This window comes from Euwallacea similis, chromosome 6 (genome assembly GCF_039881205.1).
Source record: "Euwallacea similis isolate ESF13 chromosome 6, ESF131.1, whole genome shotgun sequence".
Taxonomy (NCBI): Eukaryota; Metazoa; Arthropoda; class Insecta; order Coleoptera; family Curculionidae; genus Euwallacea; species Euwallacea similis.
In genome coordinates, this window is record NC_089614.1 from 4,959,465 (window position 1) to 4,982,980 (window position 23,516).

The 23,516-nt window shown below is 34.0% G+C and overlaps 1 protein-coding gene across 3 annotated transcripts in view; it reads left to right on the forward strand.

Moving 5' to 3' along the window:
* kcc (solute carrier family 12 member kcc) overlaps positions 1-21,271 on the forward strand; it is a 63,749-nt gene extending 42,478 nt beyond the window's left edge. For 2 of the 3 annotated variants that reach the window (XM_066391146.1, XM_066391147.1), the window contains 14 exons: positions 8,433-8,671; positions 13,264-13,509; positions 14,226-14,458; positions 14,508-14,686; positions 14,750-15,068; positions 15,522-16,034; positions 16,229-16,591; positions 16,647-17,046; positions 18,353-18,460; positions 18,543-18,578; positions 18,766-18,909; positions 20,458-20,579; positions 20,633-20,772; positions 20,833-21,271. In XM_066391146.1, the coding sequence (XP_066247243.1) occupies positions 8,433-8,671; positions 13,264-13,509; positions 14,226-14,458; positions 14,508-14,686; positions 14,750-15,068; positions 15,522-16,034; positions 16,229-16,591; positions 16,647-17,046; positions 18,353-18,460; positions 18,543-18,578; positions 18,766-18,909; positions 20,458-20,579; positions 20,633-20,772; positions 20,833-20,924 (3,134 nt within the window). In that variant the 3' untranslated portion in view covers positions 20,925-21,271. The remainder of the gene's footprint in view (positions 1-8,432; positions 8,672-13,263; positions 13,510-14,225; positions 14,459-14,507; positions 14,687-14,749; positions 15,069-15,521; positions 16,035-16,228; positions 16,592-16,646; positions 17,047-18,352; positions 18,461-18,542; positions 18,579-18,765; positions 18,910-20,457; positions 20,580-20,632; positions 20,773-20,832) is intronic. The other variant, XM_066391148.1, reaches the window with a different exon arrangement.
* The last annotated feature ends 2,245 nt before the right edge of the window (positions 21,272-23,516 follow it).

Below are 23,516 nucleotides of genomic sequence, written 5' to 3' on the forward strand. Positions count from 1 at the left end.
GAAAACTGCCGAAAACGGCGATTTTGTTCTAAAAGCATAGGAGCCGTGCGTAATATACATAAATCGCCCAAATTGATCAGAATAAGCCTTAAAGTTTACTCATCTCCTGAGGTTTCTGGTCTTATCGTTGTCACTTAATTCTATACTGCTGGACAAAAAATCCGGACATACTTATAACAACAGTTTTAGGAAACAGTAATATAAAACTTTTTTTGTTTTTTGACATGATTATATTAGAAAAAATTGAAAAATATGCTTGCTTTAATGCACATAAATAATATGCATAAAAAGCGCATAGAGTAATTTTAAATATATATAAAAATAAATATAAAGTTAACCTTGTCCAAATTTTTTTGTCCAGCAGTGTATTTTCTTACTATCCAGCGATGAGCCTAGTTAATAAAAGGGCTCATTTTGCTTACTATGATCGAAAGTTCTTCAATAAGTTTAGTTTAGAGTTTGCCAGCTATTTTGTCTTCTTAGGTGCTATATATATTTCTTTTAGGAGGCTTTATTGTAAACTTATGTGCTATTCACCTGATCGTCCACTACGAGAATAGGTGCTTCAATGGAAACATTTTGAATTAGTAGGAATTATTTCTTCAGTATTAGACAACTTGACAATTTTCAAAGAAAAATCAAAATTACTTTTATGAATTGAATAGAGTAAATGCCCCAGTGAGGAAGTTATTTAAGTATCAAGTACTTGTCCAGCCACTTGCTTTAATCACTACTTGAGCTATTTGGAAATTAAGCTTATGAGGATTATTTGATAAAGGAAAGCACTGCATTAAATTCCGGTAACTGATCGCTCAGATCATCCATTACGCTTTGTGGCTCATTGGAGAATCAGCCTCTATTAGAGGTGAACTGAGACCTGGAGAACGGCTTTTAGCCCTCCCAGCACGTTTAATATAAGATTCCTGTAGTGGAATTCAGAAAAGCCCGTTCCCGGATACAGGGGGCTTTGACACCGAGGCTCACAAATTTAGAAGTGCTCATGGGAAGATTCATTATGAGAGTCAATTTTAGGCGCATCTTACCTTAGAGTCCCTGTTTAATTCGTTATCGTTTAGAAAATGCTTCAAAGATTTTAAAAGTTAAAAATTTGAATTTTTTTGTTATTATTTAGTTTTTAGAGATTTAGATATTTTAATCAATTCACTAGCGTAGACACTTTTCTGTTTCTGTTTGTCTTCTTCGTTCGCATCTGCAATTGGTTTCAAGCTATTTAAAAGAATGAAAAACGCCGTGTTTTAGTCAAATAATTAAATGCACCCACTCTTTGACTTGACGAACAACATCTAAACAACACAACTAAACAGTGGAAGAATAGCAAACCTATTTATGGACATTAACAGAGCCTTTGACAACATCTGGCACAGAGGTTTGCTGTGCAAACTTCACGAACTGCAAACATCAAAATACTTACTGTACTTAATTAAAAGTCGACTTGAAAATCGACAACTGGAAGTATAAATGGATACCACTTTTTCTTTTCCTTTCTGCCTGAATAAAGGCTCTCGCAGGGTTCGCCACTCTCATCCCTACTTCATAATATATACTGCCACGATATATATAATTATGACCTACAGGATAAAAAATATACGAACAAGACATCATACATATTACCATATGCTGATGACACTGCACTTATTGTGCATAGCAAAAGTACAGAGAAAATCGTGGAGAGATTTCAGACACATGGACAAAACAATGACATGGTTCTGTAAATGGAGGCTAACACCAAATGCTATCAAAAACCAACTCCTACTTTTAAACTACCAAATCAAAGCCAACTCGCCAACAATAACAGACGAACACATAACGGAACCAAAGAATGATGTAAGAACTTGGGAATAACAATCGACAAAAAATTAAAATTTATTAAACACTTACGAAACATCAAATTGGAAATCACTAAAAGGACAAAACATTTCCGAACATGAACATACAAGGACGAAGGGGTAAGCACTAAAACTGCAACAAAAATATATAAATCCAAACCACTGTTGACCTACGGACATATATTAAGGGCAAATGCAACAGAGAAAACTAAACGATATATACAAACAACAGAACAGATTGCACTAAGACTAATTACAAAAATAGGACACCCCAAAAACCAGTTACACAACCTACCAAACCAATTACTATACGAACCCACAAACGTGACAAAAATAACCGAAAGCTACTACAACTGCAAAAAAAGGGGAAGAACAATCACCACAACTCAACTATACTGAAGCCACTTTGCTTAACAAGACAGACAAGGCAATCCCGCTTCCTCTTTCTGTCGACCACCCTATTGGAATACTTCCAGATTTAACATATAAGTTTGGTTGTAATAATGTTTAGTTACCTAAAGTTAAGAATTTTTACCATGGGCGGAAAGACCAGCTTGGTCGATAACCTTTTGCCGAAGAAATAAAGATTGTTTATTTATTTATTATATTATTAATTTGTAACAGTATAGGACTATATGTCATATGTTTACATGTGTATGTTGTAAACTATTGTTGATGCGAACTCCTTTTCAGATTAAAATTTACTTTTGCAAGGTATGACTTCACAAAGGACCTTTAAAAAATTTAATGACGGCTAAAAATAACAATCAGAAATTTGGAAATTCTTCTGAAAATAATATAACTGAAAATGTTTACGGTGTTCAGGAACCTTTCCTTTTGTCATAAAATATCACTGCTCACGTCACTATTGGGTAAGAAGGTAACTTTTCTTGATCTTCCAAGGATTACTCGTATTTCCTGGTTTGCTTCTACGGCTTCACTGATTTAACTCTAATTTTTAGTAATTACACCTTCAAAAACTATAAACAGTAAATTACTGACAAATAAATAAAATCCATAACTCGTTTATCTTTTCATGATTCTCTCCATGTTCACAGAAAAAAACATGATTACGCAATTTAGATAAATCATGTGTTTAACATACTTTTAATGGGTTGGACAATGTATAGTTTTTGTCTTGCATAAATTAGGTTGTTTAAATTTTATAATTTACGAGCCTCGTTTAGCTTCAGTTAGCTCACACAAGTAATTAGCATGTGTGATAGATATCTCTCAGATTTCAAAATTATCCTCTTTGATCTAATATTTTCGACAAAGTATGTTATTTGGAGGAATATAAATGTCATTTCACAAAAGGGGAAATTGCAATTTGCTGCCTATTACTTTATCATCAGGTATTGCTATGAATAAGGATCAAGTAAGCATCACGGTTATTATGGAAAAGTTTTTATTTATTGACGTGACGTAAACAAGTGTGTCAATTGTCAAAAAATTAGTTGGTAGCTCAATTTTTCATAACAGTGGACAGGGGAAAGCAAATTATGAAAAAATAGTATAATTAAATGCATTGAAAAAAAAAAGTTTCTAAGTTTCATTTATTTTCTTAATGGGGGGAAAAACTGCAATTTTAATATACAGAGTGTCCGGAAATTAGTGGACCAAAAAGAAATAGTGGGTTATATGGTCGAAAATTAAAAAAAAACTGCTTATAAACATATGCCCAAAAATGCTTTCCAGAAAAGTTTCAGCTCTTTAATGGAGGAACTGTGACAAAGATTTTTTTGCAATAACGAAAAAATGGTATAGTTAAAATCATCAAATTTGGAGTATTAAGGTAATTTGACACCTCAAATAAACATATATCCCATTTTGCAAAATGTCAACTAGTGACGTGCAGGAAGGTTTTGCATTAACTTTTTTGGACGCCATTTTATTACTACCAATATTACCTATTACTTTAATAAATTTTAAAAAATATTTCCATTTTCTTGAATACACAGTCGAGCTCAGCGTTTAAAATATCGATACGTTTCATGTTTCGATATTTTAAACCATAATGATTAAGCATCAAATTAGACACGAAATTTTCAAATTGCCTTAACTCGAAAACGGTGCCTCCTAGACATATCATATCAATCCTAGACAAACAAATCAAGAGTATCTTTTTCATGAAAAATAGTTTGAAATTTCATGATTTGCTTTTACTCTATTGAAAAAATGGTGGTCAAAAAAGTTACAGCAAAATCTTCCTCAGACCCCCCCCCCCCCCCTCAAATGCAGGCCCATGGTTGACATTTTGCAAAAAGGGATGTTTCAGCTTCTTCAACATGTCAAGTTACCTTAATATTCCCATTTCGGTGATTTTAACTTCTACCGTGTTACCTTTGTTGCAAAAAAACTTTTGCCAAGGCTCCTTTGAGGAGCTGTAGCTCCTCTACAAAGTATTTTTGGGCATATGTTTATAAGCATGTTTTTCTCATTTTCGATCATATAATCCACCATTTCCTTTTAATTCACTAATTTCCGGACACCCTGTATTGTATCTAACCTACTTTTGCCACCTCCTGAAAAACACACATTAAACCTGCCCCACCCTATATTGACTGCTTTATTCGATATATCGTAAACTACAACCAGTTGGAATATTTGTATTATTCTCTACAAGTAATATTTTTCAACAAGATTAGGTCAAGGGCTAATAGAGAACCTAATGTATAGGTCGGCATGATGACACCAATTATTATCGATCCGTTTTGCATGTAAAGCTGGAATACATAAAACTCCTGAAAGAGGGCTATTTCGGAACTTTTTCGAATTTCAAAATGAATAGACAAAGCTTGTAAACCTGAAGGGCTAAAGTCGAAAGCACCAAAGCAAGGTAAGCGTCTTTGGAAGGCCGCATCTAATTATATTTCTAATTTAGAAGGATTCCTCGTTCTATAATGAAATTTCTGGCGTATTTCCTAAATACGTAGGTATATAACAAATAACACAGGCTAAGTCCTCCTTTGAGGTCGGAAATTAATCAGCAGTTCTAGAAAATGCTTTATTAATCACGAAGTAACAAGAAGTTTCTCCGGGCACCTGCTGAAAGAATGCCATTATCAGCAAATTGCTATTGACTTCGTCGTTAGCATCAGGTAGCAAGATGGGAGCATATTTTTAAACTTCATTATTTAAGCTATTTGATTAAGACAATATAGCTATTTAGAAGCTTCCGATGTTATGGATTAACGTTTAGTTTATGGAAATTTGAATCGAATCCTCAGTCCTCATTGAATGCGCATGCAGAAAGTTCTAATTAATGCTATAGAGAATAGTGTAATTATACGGTAGAAGTCTAGCAGCAGTTCATGTTATTGGGCATTTCCTATTAATATTCATTCGTAGCTGATCTGAATCGGTGCGTGTGTTTTGACATATTCCTGATTAAACTCTACAAGTATCGCATTGATGTTCCCGAATTATATCGGCTATTTGGATATTTAATAGAATTACCCGGCCAAAATTAGTTAATGGAGATTTCCTCTACTCAAAGCCTGATGTCATAAATCTACCTCCAAAAGCTTACTCAAAATTAAGGAGATTTACAGATTGTAAGGGAACAATAGAAAATACACTGCGTGACATAGAAAAGAGAACACCCCGTAAAAATGGTTTTATTTAAACCATTTTTGGTATGCATGTTTGGACATGGAAACACAAAAAACGATTAAATTTTCAGCCATATTCATCAATGCATTTACGAGCTATCAGGAATTTTAGGTTCTTTTTTTACTATAAAAATTGCAATAAAATATCAACAATATGACTGAAAAATAACATTTATTGGTGTATAGTGCGCTTAGAAAGTGCTTTTAGATTAATCAAATATGTCTGGACGCAAAATGCAGCGAAATTTTTATCAATTGAGCGAGTTTGAGAGAGGTCGAATAGCGGGTCTACGAGAGGCTGGTCTGTCATTTAAGGAAATCGACACTAAATTGAACCGTAGTGTTAATACTATAGTAAGATGTTGCCAGGCATGGTTCCAAGAAGAGCAAACAAGTAAAAGAAGAGGTACTGGACGATCCCGAAGAACTACAGAACGCTAAGATCGCCGCCTTCGAATTATGGTCCTAAGACATAGGTTCGTCTCCTCGAGGACGCTGGTGGATCAGTGGTTTTCTAAGTATGCAAAGCCCATTGGGATTCGAACCATTTATCGCTGGATAAGAAGTTTTGGACTGATTTCCAACCGTTCCCATCTTGTGTTACCCCTCACCTTAAATCATCGTCAAAATCGACTGCAGTGGCGCAGAGAACGGATACATTGGAATTTGGAATGGAATAATATCGTGTTTAGTGACGAATTCAGATTCTGTTTAGGTATGCATGATGGTCGGGCAAGAGTAAGAAAAAGATGGGGCGAAAGACGGGATCCTCAGTTTACAATACAAAGGCATGTCCATCAGACTGTTGAGGTACTGGTTTGGGGTGCTATTGCATATGGTAGCAGGTCAACTTTACTTTTCATTAGAGACAGTGTAACAGCCCAACGGTACATCCAAGAAATTCTGGAACCTCATCTCGTACCTTATCTGGAAACTCTCATTAATCCAGTTTCCCAGCAAGACAATACACGTCCACACGTGGCTAGAGTGACTATGGACTTCTTTCAACACAATGCAATCAATTTGCTACCTTGGCCACCTCGATGTCCAGACCTTTCATCGATTGAACATGTACGGGATATTGTAGGTAAAAGGTTCCATAATTTATCCCACCCCCCACAAACTTTAGCGGCACTATGCCATGTTGTCCACTTAACTTGGAATGAGATCCCCCAAGAGGACATCAATCGCCTCATTAGGTCCATGCCTAAACGTGTACACGAATGTATAAGACACCGCGGAGGATTGACAAATTATTAATTTTGTTTGGTTTTTAACAATTAAATTTGTTCAATTTTTAATGAAGTGTTTGTTTTAGCGTACGAAACATGTGCTCCAAAAATTATTTAAATCAAACTAGTTTCAAGGGGTGTTCTCTTTACTATGTCACGCAGTATATTTGAAACAAAGAACGATTTCGATCGATACTGCTTTGAAAATAAATTAAATTTCTCCACATAGCTCCTTTAAGCAGAATCTCATCCATTTTAGGGTGAGTGCCAATTAATTCTTGCACAATAGACTATGACATTTTAATTTTAATCACAAAGTCAAAGAACAATTAACCAGTTCGAAAATCACAGATATGAGAGCGTAACAGTAAACACAAAGGCACAACGTAATTTAGTGAGGTAAAACAAGCACCGAAACTTCGCACTTGGTGTATTGTGTATCTTCCAGATCCCTGATACTCCTGCAAAAGGCCAGTACGTCATTGAAGTTCTTATTTACTTTTAACATTTTGGAGTAAGAACGGTTCCTGCTAAACATCCGTAAATATTGAGCCCGGACAATAGTAATAGGGTTCCAGTAAAGGGCAAAATAGGAAAGCTTAGAGGGAGTGGATTTAGAGCCTTAATGTAAATATTTAATAGAACAGATATAGTACTGTGATAGTTAACTAACGTTTCCCTGAATATCTAAATGGAGTTTGCTACACTCAGATGTTTTAGTTGCACTTTGAAGGTTCGCAAACGAAGGCCTGAACCTACCGAACCAAATTTACAAAATAAATGAGATCAACATTCTTTGAGAAGTGACTCGAATTCGAAATAATATTTTTGGACATGTGTCTCCTACATTGGTATTTACATTTTTGAGTCTCTTCTCCGGGAAGATTTCTAAATTTCACGATGTGTGAAATTGTTGTTGAACGAAAGCGAGGAATTATTTAGAAGATTTCAATCGGGTGAAGCGTCAAGCGACAATATCAGATTTATGCATGTGAGTAAAATAGAAATTCGAAGAACTGACAATTTCTAACTCTTTCTGCACTTTTTTTTTCAAGGATAAAGGCGGCCCCGTTTTGGACATTTTTAATTAAAGCTTTCCCTGATATATACACTCGAAAGGCTTAAGCGTGAGTGCCAAAAGCGAAGTTTCGAGCAAAAGCTCTAGGTTAAGACACAACGTATTAACCCAGAAACTTCTAAAGCTCTTAATGTTTAGAACTTTAAGAATGCTTAGATATTTTCGATTTCAAGCCATGTCGTATACTATAGATTTTATAGATATATTGACGAAATAAGTCGGCATTAAGTATTAAATCCCCGGTCAATTTTAAGCTTGTTGAAACCAACTGTATCTTCTTTGCTCTGTAATTAAATTAAGGTGCGTTATATACTTGTCTTTCGTCTAAAATGTGGAATCATTTGAGCGATGATGTTTTTAATCAAATATTGATGTGTTGTTATTTCCATTCAGTTTCATAGCTTTCACTTCCAGATAAACTGAACTACATTTAAATAATAACCCACTGGAAATAAATCACTGATAAATAAATAACGATAAAATTAAAATTTCAATTTATATTCAGAAAGTTAGAACGACTTTCAGCGTACTCTTGTAAACTAGAAAGCTTTAAGAATAATTTTACTTAATTTCCATCAGTAACCTTAGAAATGCTTTTATGGGCTGAACCAGTGAATTTGAAACTTTTGAATGCAAACATTATTTGATTATTTATTTCCAGGGTATGAAGAACCTTTCGACTTCTACTACGACACCGAAGATGAAGAAGAAAGACCAAGAATCTCTACATTCGTTAGCTCCTTGGCAAACTATTCCAACACAATTCCTAATCCTACCAGTGACCCGGACGCACCCCCTGCACCTCCAGAAAAGGGGGCACAAATGGGTACCCTCGTAGGAGTTTATCTGCCTTGTATTCAAAACATTTTTGGTGTCATTTTGTTCATTCGTCTTACTTGGGTAAGTAAAGCAACAGAACAATAAGTAAAGTGAATTCGATTTAAAGTTCAAAAAACTGTTCCTGAACCTCATGATTTGATGTCATGTGCAGGAAAACTTTTACATAAGGAAATTGTGGATTATTTCCTAAAATAAGATGGATAGAAAATAAGAATTAACACGAACGTTTTAAGGTTTTTTCCACGTAGTCTACTTCCCTCAAAAAGAATGTATTATGTATCTTCTTTCCTTTCCATTTAAAATTTTGCGGAATCACCATCAACACTTTCCAAACAAGATAGCTTTGTGAATTTATAAAATTTAAAACATCAAAATTTAACAATTCATTTTGAGAATCTAATATCTCAAAAACGGTTCGATTTTCTTTAACCTTTTTTGTGATATAGAATATAGAGACAATGAAATTCAAAGAGATTCGAATTTTCTCGCATTTGGTTAGTAGATAAAAACACAAGATATTTTTTTATTGATTCTATCTACAGTGCGTTTCCAGGTAGGTGAGACGGCGCTTTTGAGAAGTAAAAAACGTCCGATTTAAAATTTCAACTTTTTGGAGTTCGGCCCAGCTTGGTTAAATATTCATTTCCACCATAGCTTTAATTTAGAAAAATAAAGGGTGTGTTAGAAATACATTTTATTTAACAAATATAATGACAAGTTGTTAAGAAAAATTCTGTTTGAATTAACATAAAAATGCAAAATCCTCGGTGAACACATATTCTTTGTATTCATCCCAAAGCTTCGCTAGAAATCTTTTCCATGCGGAACGGTTATGGCTACATAACACCCACACTGCTAGCAGTTTGATTATGAGTTCTATAACCGTACTGCTATAGTTATTTTATCTATGTTGTGTTGGCTACAATTCGCATTCAGTTTAAATACAAATTTAAAAAGTAGAGTCCAGAAACTTAAAATATTTTTGATAATGCTGTTAGTAAAATTTTTGAAACTTTAAAGTATGTAGATGCTTCAAATTTATAATTATTTTTGAGTTTTTAGTATAATTGCTCGACCTCGAAAGAGATTTATTAGGCCACTGGCGCTCTCATACATTTTTAATTGGTCGCTTCACTCCTCTTGCAAATTGTGTGCGAAACTTGCATCTTAATATACTTGTTATTATATTTAACGCATTAAAAGAAAACGCGAGAAATAAAAATTGGCCCAAGATTTTTAAAATGGGTATGAAGGCCTAAATCTCTTTGAAAATTTCTGAAACATTAATTTCCAAAATTTAAATTTTAGTGGAAATTAGTTTTTAACCAAGCAGAGTTAAAATAAAAAATTTCATTCTAATTTAAGATTTTTAAAATTTTACATCAATCGTTTGACCCATCCGATAACCCTGTATAATTAAATTTTCGTTTAGAGAGCTTGACTGAAAAGAACTTTAAAATTTTTGGCACTAATCATTTCTTCTAGTTATTTTATTTTAGCAAAAAATTAACTCTTTCCATAGTACATAAAGGCGACTCTGTCTGAATTTATATAGCAATAAATGCTTGTAGCTTTATAAAATATTTTTGCTTTATAAGTGTGGTAACAACATTTCCTTATAAAATTGTCCATATTTATAGTACAAAAATTCGCGCTTTTTTAAAACCTTTTAGTTTTTTAGTTTTTAGTTAGTAACATATATATCCATATACAGGGTGAGTTTTTTAAATGTGTCATGTAAATGTCTCTGGAGTTATCAGTTTTACAAAAAAAATTCAAATAAAGAAGGGGTTATATGAAGAAGGAAAACTTTTGACATAATCACTCTTTCGATTTAAGGTTACCTTCAGGCTCTAATCAAAGTCAACTTTATTTTTCAAATGGAAACCCCATATTTTTTGACAAATTCTGATTTATTGTTGAAAACAAATACATTCTTACTTGAAACAATTTTTTATTCAATTGATAGCTTTTGAACGAATTGATATTTTTGACTAATTTCTCTTTCAACGAAAAGTGCTTGTATCAATACATTCTACTCAAAAAATTAAAAAAAAAACGTAAATTTTTAACTATTCAATCAAATAAACGTTAAAAATAATGTTCTTCTACTTCACTGTATTTAGCGATTAGCATTTTAAATGACTGTTGGACATTTCTGGTGGAATATTACAGCAAGCTGCTCTTATTCTTTCTTTTATATTTTCAGTAGTTTTTGGCACTTCAGCGTAGACAATTTCTTTTAAGTATTCCCAAAGAAAGAAATTTGGAGGTATTAAGTCTACGGAATGTACTGACCAGTTAACATTACCATCACGACCAATTCACTGTGGGGAAACATTTTATCCAATTTTTTTCGAACAATTGTTGCGTAATAGGCTGGGCATCCATCATGTTGATATCATATAGTCATTTTTCGATTTAAATTTATTTCTTCCAGAAGTGTTAGTAAATTATTTGTTAAAAAATCGAGATTAGCAGCATTAAGATTTCCATCGATAAAAAAGGACCAATGCAATGTTCACCCACAATGCCACACCAGACATTTATAGTCTATGGACGCTGGTTTTCCACTTCTCGTAACCAATAGGAATTTTTAACAGTTGAGTAATGCATGTTGTCTCTGTTAACTTGCTCAAGGTTTGTGAATCCAGACTCGTCCGAAAACAGCACATTCGAGAAAAAATCATCTGATTTTTCTTTGAGCCCAAGTACAAAAGGTAATTCGGTTTTGAAAGTCGTTACCATGAAGTTCTTGATGAAGAGAGAAGTGGTAAGAATGAAACTTATGATTTTTCAAAATTTTTGCTTTGTGATACACCGCACTCTTCAGCCACCTGGCGAGTACCTACATGAGGATCAAGTGCAACGGCAGCTAAGATACCAAATTGATTGCCTTCATTTCCAATGACAGTCTTTGAGCGTACTCTTTTTGTATCTCAACACTTCCTGTTGCTCGAAATAAACTCATAATTTTATTGACAAAAGTCCGTGACGGAACTACGTTTTGCGGCGAACGCTCGGCATAAAGTTGCACAGTTGCAGTAGGACTTTAACCTGATAAGCAAAAATAATTTCAATTTCTTTGTCTTTTGAAAAACGCATTGTCATTTTAAAATGTTTGTTATTCTAAAATTGAATTGAAACTGTAAGCGAATAGGACTGTGAGTAAAAAAAAATTGATGAAAATTAAAAAAATATTTATTATGTCTTTTTTTTAATCCTTTCTGAAGAATGTATTGATACAAGCATTTTTCGTTAAAAAAGAAAATAGTCAAAAATTTCAATTTGTTTTAAAACTATCAATTGAATAAAAAATTGTTTCAATTAAAAACATGTTTGTTTTCAACAATAAATCGGAATCTGTCAAAACATGTGAGGTTTCCCATTTGAACAAACAAAATTGACCTTGATTAGAGCCTAAAGGTGACTTTAAATCGAAAGAGTGATTATGCCAAAAGTTCTCCCCCTTCATACATTCTTCTCCCTTCTTTATTTAAAATTTTTTTCTAAGACTGTTAACTTCAGAAATATTTAAATGACATACTTAAAAATTCGCCCTATATATGAAATTCAATTATGTCACCTATAGAAGAATTATTATAAAAACGTGTTATTAAAGTTAAAGTTCAATTAAAAAGTTAACAGATCACATTTCAAGAAATTTTACAGTTTTTCAAATGTTGTCGTTCGAACTTTTCCTGAAAATGCTAAATTTGACAACTTTGAAGAGATTTTCAATACAAAGGAAGTCCTTGGAAGACATTATATTTTTATGGTTTCTGATGATATGTCACTCTAACAGAAATAGCTGAAGATAATTCTAGAACCATTACTTTTTTATATTTTTTTCCAGCTAATTTCAATATTTCTCGTTGTTGGTTTATATCTCCTAAAGAAAAAGATTTTTTATACACACATTATTTAGAGGCGCCAGAATCTTTAAAACCTCATAATCTGGCGCAAAAAATCAGAGTGCAGTTTTATAACTCAATGAAAATTTTAATTGAAGTTAATTTTGCCTCTGTAAAAGATAGAATTTCCAACGAGGCATCAGGATTCAACTCTATTTTTGAGCTTTAAATTAAATTTAATCTTGTTACATAAACATTGTAATTATCTCACTAGAGTGAGTTACGAGGCTCCAAATGTGAAAGTGTCCCGTGTCAACCTCCGAATTGGGGTTTTTGAATTACTTCAAAAGAAATTCCAGTGGACAACTAAAAATAAGGGTTTTGGGGTGTAAATGAATAGATTGTGTAGTACATTGTATTTAAGAGGAAAATGTGTGAATTCTACTCGTACGTATTCGTAAATGTGGATTTCTAACGGTACAAAACTTTGTCCTTTATTTTTTATATTTGCCTCTATTTCGAGCATGGCTGGCTAAATTTCAATTTTCTGCACAATATTAAATTGAGATTTTGAGGATTTTTAAAACTATATACATCAAGAAGCCATTAACATTATTTTAGTTAAGTACAAGTTTAGTATAAGTTTAAGCGTTCCACTCGATATTTTTATTGAAGTGATTCTAGAATAAACATAATTTTCTATACGAATTAAGTATTTAATGGACTTTTTAAGTAAAAGCACTGTATAATAAGAATACTTTTTAGCTTCTTGAACTGTAATAGGTAATTCTATTACAGGTTGTAGGAACAGCAGGAGCCCTTTGTGGCTTTTTGATCGTACTCATTTGTTGTTGCGTAACCATGCTAACAGCTATTTCCATGTCTGCGATTGCCACTAACGGGGTGGTACCGGCAGGGGGGAGTTACTTTATGATATCTCGAGCAATTGGACCTGAATTTGGTGGTGCAGTTGGGATGCTTTTCTACACTGGTACAACATTAGCTGCTGCAATGTATATTGTGGGTGCTGTTGAAATTGTATTGGTGAGTGCATAATAACTATCAAGTTGATTTAGGGTCGGAGTTTTCGAACATTTTTTTGAAATCTGAAAATACATGTTCATTGGATGAGAAAATTAAACAATTGAAATATATCAAGAAAAACACATATAAGATGCATGTAATAAGGAGAAAATTAAAATGTTAAATTGTTGCTGAATCAAAAACACTCTGTGTTTCCATTTAGTGCATTAGCATAGAGGCTAAATTAACACGTGCGGAAAAGATCAGTGAGTGTTAGAAGGTAAAAAGCATTTTCATCTGAAAAATTATTCATTTCTAAATCCTTTGTGCAATTATTTATACAAACTTATGATGAATTCGAGCATACGCACCGGTGCACACTCATCGCGGCAATATGACCAACTGACTTTTTCGACTATCCCCGTTTAATTATGACGTTTAGCAACATTTTAGACAGATGCAGTTAATTTTTGTTGTCACATTATGGTAATCAGTGCGCACCAGTGCGGGTTTCCGAATTAACCATTGGAAATCTCTCTAATCTAGACAATTTATACGAAATACTCATTTCCGATTTCGTGCTCGTTATTTAATATGGGTACTACTTCAAATTGTATATACATATAGGTAGTAGTACGAATGTGTAGATGAGGTGTTCTGGATTAGAAATTGTTCTCGGTAATTTACCCAGTGATCTCTGTATAAATTAACGAATTATTTTTCCAATTTTCTTTAAGGTTTACATGGCTCCATCGATAACATTGTTCGGAGATATATCTGACGATACTGTGAAGTTTAACAACTTCCGGATTTATGGAACATGCATTTTAATTATCATGGGTCTCATCGTTTATATTGGGGTGAAGTTCGTTAACAAGTTCGCTGCAATTGCTCTTGCCTGCGTACTGCTTTCCATTGTAGCTGTTTACGTGGGGATTTTTTACAACTTCCATGGCAGCGACAAGCTATTGTTAGTGCTTTTTGTAAGTTTTTTCCGTAGTAAATGTTCTATGTTTTAGCATGTGCGTATTGGGAAATCGACTTCTCAAAGTGGAAGATATAAGCCACTGTACTAAGAACATCACTGGGCCTTTATACAAGGAGTATTGTCCTAATAATCTTTGCTTTGATTATTGGCAGAAGAATAATCTTACCGTGGAGAGAGGAATTAAAGGGCTGTCTTCTGGAGTATTTTTTGGTGATTATTCACTCACATTGATTAATACCATAAAGACTACTTAATACTTGACGACAATTTTAGATAACATCCATAACAGTTTCCTGACGGAAGGGCAATTTATAGCTAAGGGGAATCATCCTGTTGACGCGGACAATGTTGGTGGAAATGCATATTCCCAAGTGATGGTTGATATAACTACCACTTTCACTATACTGATCGGTATTTTTTTCCCGTCCGTAACTGGAATTATGGCTGGATCTAATCGTTCGGGTGATCTCAAAGACGCACAAAAGTCTATACCTATAGGCACAATATGTGCTATTGTGACTACTTCAACTGTATACTTATCTTCAGTATTGTTATTTGCTGCGACCGTCGATAATCTACTTCTAAGGGACAAGTAAGTAGATGGTTATTGCTATCCGGCAATTTTATGCAGTGTGCCCAAGATAAGGATGTTCAGCATGAGGATGTCGTAAACGGTAATAGATACAGATATGGGTAAATAGGAGAGAAATTCTGTATTCAAGGGAGCAATTTCACAATGGAACCAGATCTATAAAAATATTTTTTGTTATCCATCCAAACCGAGATTTTCGAGTTTTTATATTTTTTTTCACCAGTTATGGTAAAAGATAAATGAAAACTAAAATCACATTTCATTCCACTTGCTACTGACCCAGGCCAAATTAAAAAAAAAACAAAAATAAATTTGTTTTTCATCGTAAAAACACTTCCTTCAATACACAATTTTTCTCCTATTTACCCAAGCCTGTACATATTACTGTTAACGAAATCCCCATGCTGGACATCCTCATCTTCCACGCACTGTATACCTAATATTTGTCTTCAGGTTTGGAAGTTCGATAGGTGGGAAGCTGGTCGTGGCAAACTTTGCATGGCCAAACCAATGGGTTATTTTGATAGGATCATTTTTGTCCACATTAGGAGCAGGCCTGCAATCTCTTACTGGGGCTCCTCGACTATTGCAAGCTATAGCCAAAGATGAAATCATACCATTTCTAGCTCCTTTTGCCGTTTCATCTTCACGTGGGGAACCCACCAGAGCTCTGGTTCTCACTCTCATAATCTGTGAATGCGGTTTATTACTTGGAAACGTAGACGTTTTGGCTCCTCTCTTGTCTATGTTCTTTTTGATGTGCTACGGATTTGTCAACCTCGCCTGTGCAGTGCAGACCTTACTTAGAACCCCAAATTGGAGGCCACGTTTCAAGTACTACCATTGGATTCTTTCAGTCATAGGCTTGACCCTCTGTATCTCAGTTATGTTCATGTCGTCCTGGTATTTGGCCTTGGTGGCTATGGGCATGGCTGGGGTTATCTACAAGTATATTGAGTATCGAGGGTAAGTACACAATATCAAATTCGACATTTAAGATTTGCTAAAAATACGCGATCCAATATCAAGTTATGTGAATTTCTGCCAAATTTTTCAGACTCATAATGCTGGTTAAAGTTTAAAACGCCTTTTTTTCTGCAACTATTGTAAATTTCGATGCTACAATTTTCGCTGTACTAAACAATTTTCCAAAATTCCAGAGCTGAGAAGGAATGGGGAGACGGAATTAGAGGTCTAGCTCTATCAGCTGCAAGATTCTCTCTTCTCCGCTTGGAAGAAGGTCCTCCACATACCAAAAATTGGCGTCCTCAGATTCTGCTCTTGGTAAAACTGAACTCTGAGTTCCAACCTGAGCATCGCAAATATGTTTCCCTGGTCTCGCAACTGAAAGCTGGCAAAGGTTTAACGATCTGCGCTTCTGTTATCGAAGGAGACTATACTGAGCAGGCTGTAGAGGCCGTGAAAGCTAAGCAATCACTCAAAGCAATTATGGATAAAGAAAAAGTCAAAGGCTTTGCAGAGATTTTGGTGGCTAAGAACGTCCCCGATGGTCTTTGTAATTTGTAAGTTACCTTTTTTGCATGTCGAAAAGACATATTCACATATTTAAGATCGTAGGGTTCAAACAGCAGGCTTGGGAGGTTTGAAACCGAACACTGTAATCTTAAGTTGGCCTTATGGATGGAGAGACGACGCAGATGAAGAACAAGCGTTTGAGAACACCGTTCGCACCCTTACAGCTGCCAAAATGGCCTTACTTATACCAAGAGGCATCGATTTCTTCCCAGATATCACTCAGAAAATGAATGGGCACATCGATATTTGGTGGATAGTGCACGACGGTGGGCTACTGATGCTGATTCCTTTCTTACTCAAACAACACCGCAGCTGGAAAAATTGTAAACTGCGCATCTTCACTGTGGCCCAATTTAACGACAACTCCATTCAAATGAAGAAGGATTTGAAGAAATTTCTATATCAATTGAGAATAGAAGCAGAGGTGGATGTTGTGGAAATGGTGAATACCTATTAGTTTTTATTATTTCATGTAATTTTTGTATTCTTATACAGGGTGTACCTTCATGTCGTGGTAATATTTCAGGGTGTGACTCCTCAGGTTATTTTATGAAGAAAAATTTATATGAACATATGTCTATAACGATCCAAAATTTTAGCTACAGGGTGTTGAAATTTTTCTTTTCAAATCGTTATTTTTAAATTTCTCAGCCAGTACTTTAAATACGGTTTTCAATTTTGGTTTATGTTAATAAGATATGAAATCCCGTATTCTAATAAGAAAAGTAATTATATTACTCAATCAGTGGCGTTCCTACATACATGGCTTCCGATATTATTTACAAAAAAAGTAATACGCCACTGACATTTTTTCGAGGAAATATTTTTTCTGATTATGCTGGACACTTTTAGATGAAAAGGGTCTCTTATAAAAAATTATAGGATATATAATATTTAACGTAAAATAATAACTTATAATAAACTTCTAAGATAAACAAATTAATTGAGACAATTTTTATTGTTTTAAACGATAATGTTTCATCTAACAAGAAAAGTGTAAGAGACCCTTTTCTTGTAAAAATGACCAGCCTAATCAGAAAAAATATTCCCGAGAACAAATTTCAGTGGAGTATCTCTTTTTTCGTAGGCAATATGTATGCAGGGACGCCATTGATTGAGCAACAGAACTTCTTTTCTTATTAAAGTGCGGGATTTTATGTCCTATTAACACAACAAAATTGAAAGTAATATCTAAAGTTCTTTTTGAGAAATTTAAAAATAACGTTTAGAAAATGAAAAATTTCAATACCCTGTAGCTGAAAATTTGGGCCGTTGCGAACAATTACCTGAGGAATCACACCCTGAAATATTAGCACGATTTTAACGACCACCTTGTATATTTGCTGTGTTGAAACGACGCCTTGGTCCCTTTTTACACTATGGAGGTTGGTTTTTAGGGTGTGGTCCTTTGTGAAACGCGAAATGAGAAGTTAAAGTTCTCAAACCATTTTAATTGTCGTCATCTTCATAAATATAGATACACAAAACACTCTAATGACTTTCATTGTTTTCTATATTAATTGTTTCTCTTTGTGTTTTAATTTACGAGTTCAATCCTTTCGTCTAACCAAAACACGCTACGCTTGATTGCACACTGCTATCGATTCTTATGCAAGGAAAAGGGGAGAAGGGTTTTGTTTGTGGATGTTTTTAACTTAAACTATTGTAGATTAAGAAGGTGATTGTTCTTCTGATTGGAGGTCTATGCTTAGCATGCCACTACATTTCAGTATTCTTATTAATTTCAGTCGGACAAAGATATATCTGCTTACGCTTATGAGAGGACTTTAGTAATGGAGCAACGAACTCAAATGCTGAGAGAACTTCATCTCAATAAAAGGCAGGCTTTGGGAATGGTAAGTCCTCCCTTTTTTCCCATTGAAAGAATCGTGAAGAAGTCATAATTTTGGTTGTTTAATTTGATTTTTACTTATTTAGACGCTTACGAATGGTGGACTCGAAGAGACTATCCTGGTAAATTTAGAATGTGTCTGTCATTTTTTTTTGGCACATTTTTCGCAGCGTTTATAATTTTCTAATCATCATCCTACGCATTTCTTATATTCGACTAATACTGATTGCCCAATTATGTACACCCATTTTTGCACTGAATGTCGATAATGCCGCCATTTCCGGCTTTTCATTTGGAATCAAATTCTAGGTGCAAACAGTGGTTGACCAGCATCATGCGATTGAAAAGACACCTTCCAAAGTCAGGTTCCAAGAACCCAAAGTCACAGATAACGCCGCTGCTGACAATAAAACGGAAAATACGACTGAAGCAAAAAGCGAACCCACGAACGAGGTAAGTGGTTTAGTAGAAATCCTTTCCATGGATATAGTGCCTTTCAGGAATGAGTACGTATTCGTCTGTAAACTTAAATCTTTAACCAATTTCAAGATATCGATAGTTGGGCTCGAATTCACCACACATTCGATTATCAGAAAAATATTGTTATATGCTACGGAGGAGTCCACATTCCTTGATATTGTGGTAATAAACTGGCATTTAAACAAATCAAAGAAGAGATGTTTGTTGCAATTTAATTTTTAGTTTGAAATGATTCAACAACTTTATTTATCAGTTTTGGTCCAATTACTTTGGATTGTTTTTGGTTTCTGTTAATTATTTTTCTAGACCTCACCAATCCTATTACTACAGTTTTAGTACTGAAAAAATGCAGATCATTGAATGGGGCATTACTTAATAACGCTAACTAAGTATTCTACATACCTCCAAAAACAATACTATATTGCTGTATAAAGTATATTCAAAAAATGCTACATTAGAGAAAAAGAAAGTGTTAAATTTAAAATTTGTTTGATGTTTTTCGCAAATTTCTAATTTTTGCCATGGAAAACATATTAAACTTCAACACCCTGTATATCCTTAACGCGGCATTATTCAAATATGCTTCGTTCACCATAAAAATTACAACTGTCGTCCGTAAAATACGTGGTTAAAGTCCAGCAAAAAAAACTATACACCCTGTCTGTTATACACAAATTAGATAATTTTCTATTAAACGGCCTCTGGAATAATGCAAGGTCCGTCATAATTAAATTCGATCAGAAAAGCGGAAAAACAATTTACTGATTGCAAAAATTAATTGTTATTTAATAGTTTAAAATATTTGCTCAAAATGTCTTCCGTCGTTAGCCAAACATAGTGTTATTCTTTACATAAATGATCATCTCACCTGAACACAAGTATCTTGCCTGATGGATTGTATTACACCGACAATACAAACCCTCAAAAGTCATCTACGTTATTTGGCCGATTCTTATAAATTTGAACTTTTAAATGGCTCCAAAGGAAAAAGTCGCACGGCTTTGAATCAGGTGACCGAGATGGCCACTTTATTGCACTAAGCCAAAAGTTGATACTGCTTTTTTTTTATTAAAAATTGGAATTTCTGGAATGCTATTTACTTGATTTATAAAAAATGTTGAGAATATTTTAATTATTTGGCTTTTCTGATCAAATTTAATTTTTTTATTAAAATAAGAAAACTATTTCTTTTTCCAAATTTTTCTCATCAAACCCCAATAAAATTTGATACATCTGTATGCGTCAATAAGTGTGATTCCATAAAACAAACCGGAAATATAGGGCCACATTTGAAAAACTAAAGTTGTACTTCGTCGGAATGTTATGAAGTGAGAAAAAAGTTCAAGGCCATCCAAAAGTGAAAACAATTTAGCCTTATAATTTTTACTTGAAACATTTTTTGATAGAAAAATCATTTAAAAAGTTATTGTCATTATTCCATATATACGACAGACCGTGTATATGATCATTCCCATACATTTAAACGATACTGTAGATTTTCAATCAAGAAATGTGTTGCAGCCAAATCCAAAGGAGGAAGACTGCGAAAATAACACCAAAGAAAAGGAAGATGGAGCACCAGAAAAAGAGAGTTTGAAGGAGCAGAACGCTGAAGATTCCAATGAGGGCGACGGCATTTCTTTGTAAGATAAATTTCTATTAATAAAGGCACATTTAAGGCCTTTTTTTAATGCAGAGAGGCAGACACAGTAAGACGAGTGCATACTGCAATGAGGCTCAACGAAACAATCCGAGCAATGTCGAAAGACTCTCAGCTTGTAATTTTGAACCTACCTAGTCCGCCTAAGAACCCGGTACCAGGAAAACAGTATTACTGTATGTTGATCCTCTAGTGCACTCCTCTGCGATTTAAATTGGCATAACGATCTCTTGCAGATTTGGACTTTTTGGAAGTATTGTCCGAAGGCATGGAGAAAGTATTGATGGTGAGAGGGGGCGGTCGAGAAGTGATCACCATTTATTCATAATCTAGCAAATGCTCACCAATTCTGTTGGTGACTGTAGCCAAAATGAAAATTTTGATGATACTTTAATCAAAAAGGACACTATGGTTAAAACTTAAGTGTTTTATGTGGATTCTCAAGCGCATTATTTCCCTCTACAGTATTATTTTCCTGAAGAAAAGATGCATTTAATACAAGTAGGTTCTATACAGTATTAACTTTGATTAAGCACCTATATGAACGAGCATTGAGAATCCATTCCACATCGCAGTATTTAATAGAGAATTGTTTGGAAAGCATAATAGTATGTACTAACCAAAGAGAATATTCTTCGTAATGTTGGTAAATTATATTTCGAAATCTGACTTACAGTTATTGCATAGACTTTTCTATCGTTATCTAGTTGAAGTTTTGTCGTCGTACTCTCACACACAGATTTCAAATCAAAATAACGTTCCATGAAGTGCTCATTTTTCTATGACAACTATACCGGCCATATTAGTGAGTCTTTCATTGTTTTAGCTCATGTATTATACAGCTAAATCGGTCTAGGAGCAAGTTCCTCCAACGGAATTGGACTAGGCAGTAGCTCTATCGTGTCATACATTTTTTAAATCACGTTTCATGTAATTTATAGGAGTCACTTAGCGTCCCCGAAACTGTTTGATGTTGCTTGAGAATAGATATTATGTATTCTTCCTCTTATAGAGGGTGCGTAACGAGACACTGAAAGGTGCTGAAGGGTTGTTTAGAACAACAATGCAACTTTAACAGTTTTGCACTCACACAATTCGTATATTCACGCAGTCTCGGTCAATCGAAAGCAGACTTCTTTTATTAAAGTATTTATAGTATTACTTTCATTTAGCGATAAATTTATAGACCTATGAAACAAGACTCATTCTTTACTATAGGCCAGAGTACTTTGGTATTCTAATTAGAGTACTTAGATTAATATTTCCAAGATATGTAGGAACGTTCGTGCAAGCCGTTCTTCATCAGTTTTTTCACAGCTGGATCGCGGGTATACAGGATTTGTCAAAACTTGCAAAATATTTTTATTTTTCAGGACATCAGGAAATCCTTTCTTATGTAATTAGGGGTATTTTCCAGGGCAATCAAATGAAAGGCGATTTTGAAAAATTTAGCGAAGAAGCTCATTCTAGTTTTTTTTTTATGTGTATCGATAATTGTATGTTATAGATTTACTACTTTCAACTGACTTTCGGTTAAGTTGGAAATTACTTCATCACTGAGGAAGTTAAACCCTATCGAAATGACTTATTTTTTAACTGAGAAAAACATGTCATACGCGGCTAAATCCAAAATGCGACATGTCGAAAAAGTTTAAAATTTCTTTTTGATGAAGTAATTCCTGAGTTATTCGTTCATACACTTACAACATTCATTACTCCACTTTTTTCACTTTTATTTACTTATCATTTCATCCACTTTCGACATATTATCGATGCATATCAAACCTTAAAAATGAAAATTTATCAGACTGTGAAGGCTTCCACGGCCTATCAAAGTACGACTAGAAATATTATTGGGACTTAAGTATAAGCCATTGGTACACCTCGTGTCCTAGTTTTCCACTAGGTCTTCTGGATATGAGAACATTTAAGGACGGTAATTGACCATCTTTTTCTTACGGAATTGAGGTATCCTAAGAATGTTTCAAGTTTATTTTCCCCAAGTGACGACAGTCGCAGACACATATTAAGACCAGCATTTTGGATTCGTCCCCACGACAGTAGCGTCCCTACCTCAGTAAGTGGGTTACCCATTGCCACATCGTCTAGTAAAATTAACGTAGTATTGATATTCGCTTTCATTAATTATAAGACAACTTGAATTTTATGCTGCCATATAGCAAAAATAACAAAAATTGAAGGAGGTGGAAAACCGGATGTGAAGAGAATATGCATGAAATATTACTAATCGCATGTTCACTTTTGATGATAGTGTAAATGTGCAAGTCGTATGCTTATGTTAATGCGTCAAAACACTCTTTTCAACGTCATGTGAATATATCGAAATATCCCAAATCTAATTGTTGGACAAATGTCGAAATGTGAATATACTTTTAAAGCCGTGTGGGTTGTACAGAGTGGTCCAAATTCCAGGTATATCACTAAGATCTCGGAAACTATAAGGGATATGAGGTCGCTTAAATTGGGGCAAAGTTGCACAATATAGTGCCTAAGAAAAGTCCACTTTGAACCGGGAAAAACTTCGAACGATTCCGGAGATATTCAGGAAAAAACAAAATTTTGTTATATATTTTTTATTTTTTCCTAAATTTATTTGAAGAGATACTTCAAAACAACTGCCACTTCATTATTGCCGCTTTTTTGAGATCCTTTGATATATTCATTTGCATTTATTTGTTAAAAATGGAAACTTTTGAATTATTATCATTCCATTTTAAATAATTTAATTAAATCCGTAATTTCAATCATTTTTGATACCACTTTTAAAGTTTTTATTTATGCAAATAGCGCTCTGAAAATAACTGAGGATAAATTAAAAAAAAATAATAAAAATAACTATAGCAAGCATAATAGATTTTTATCATATCACACTTTTCAAGTGATGAGAACATTTTATTTT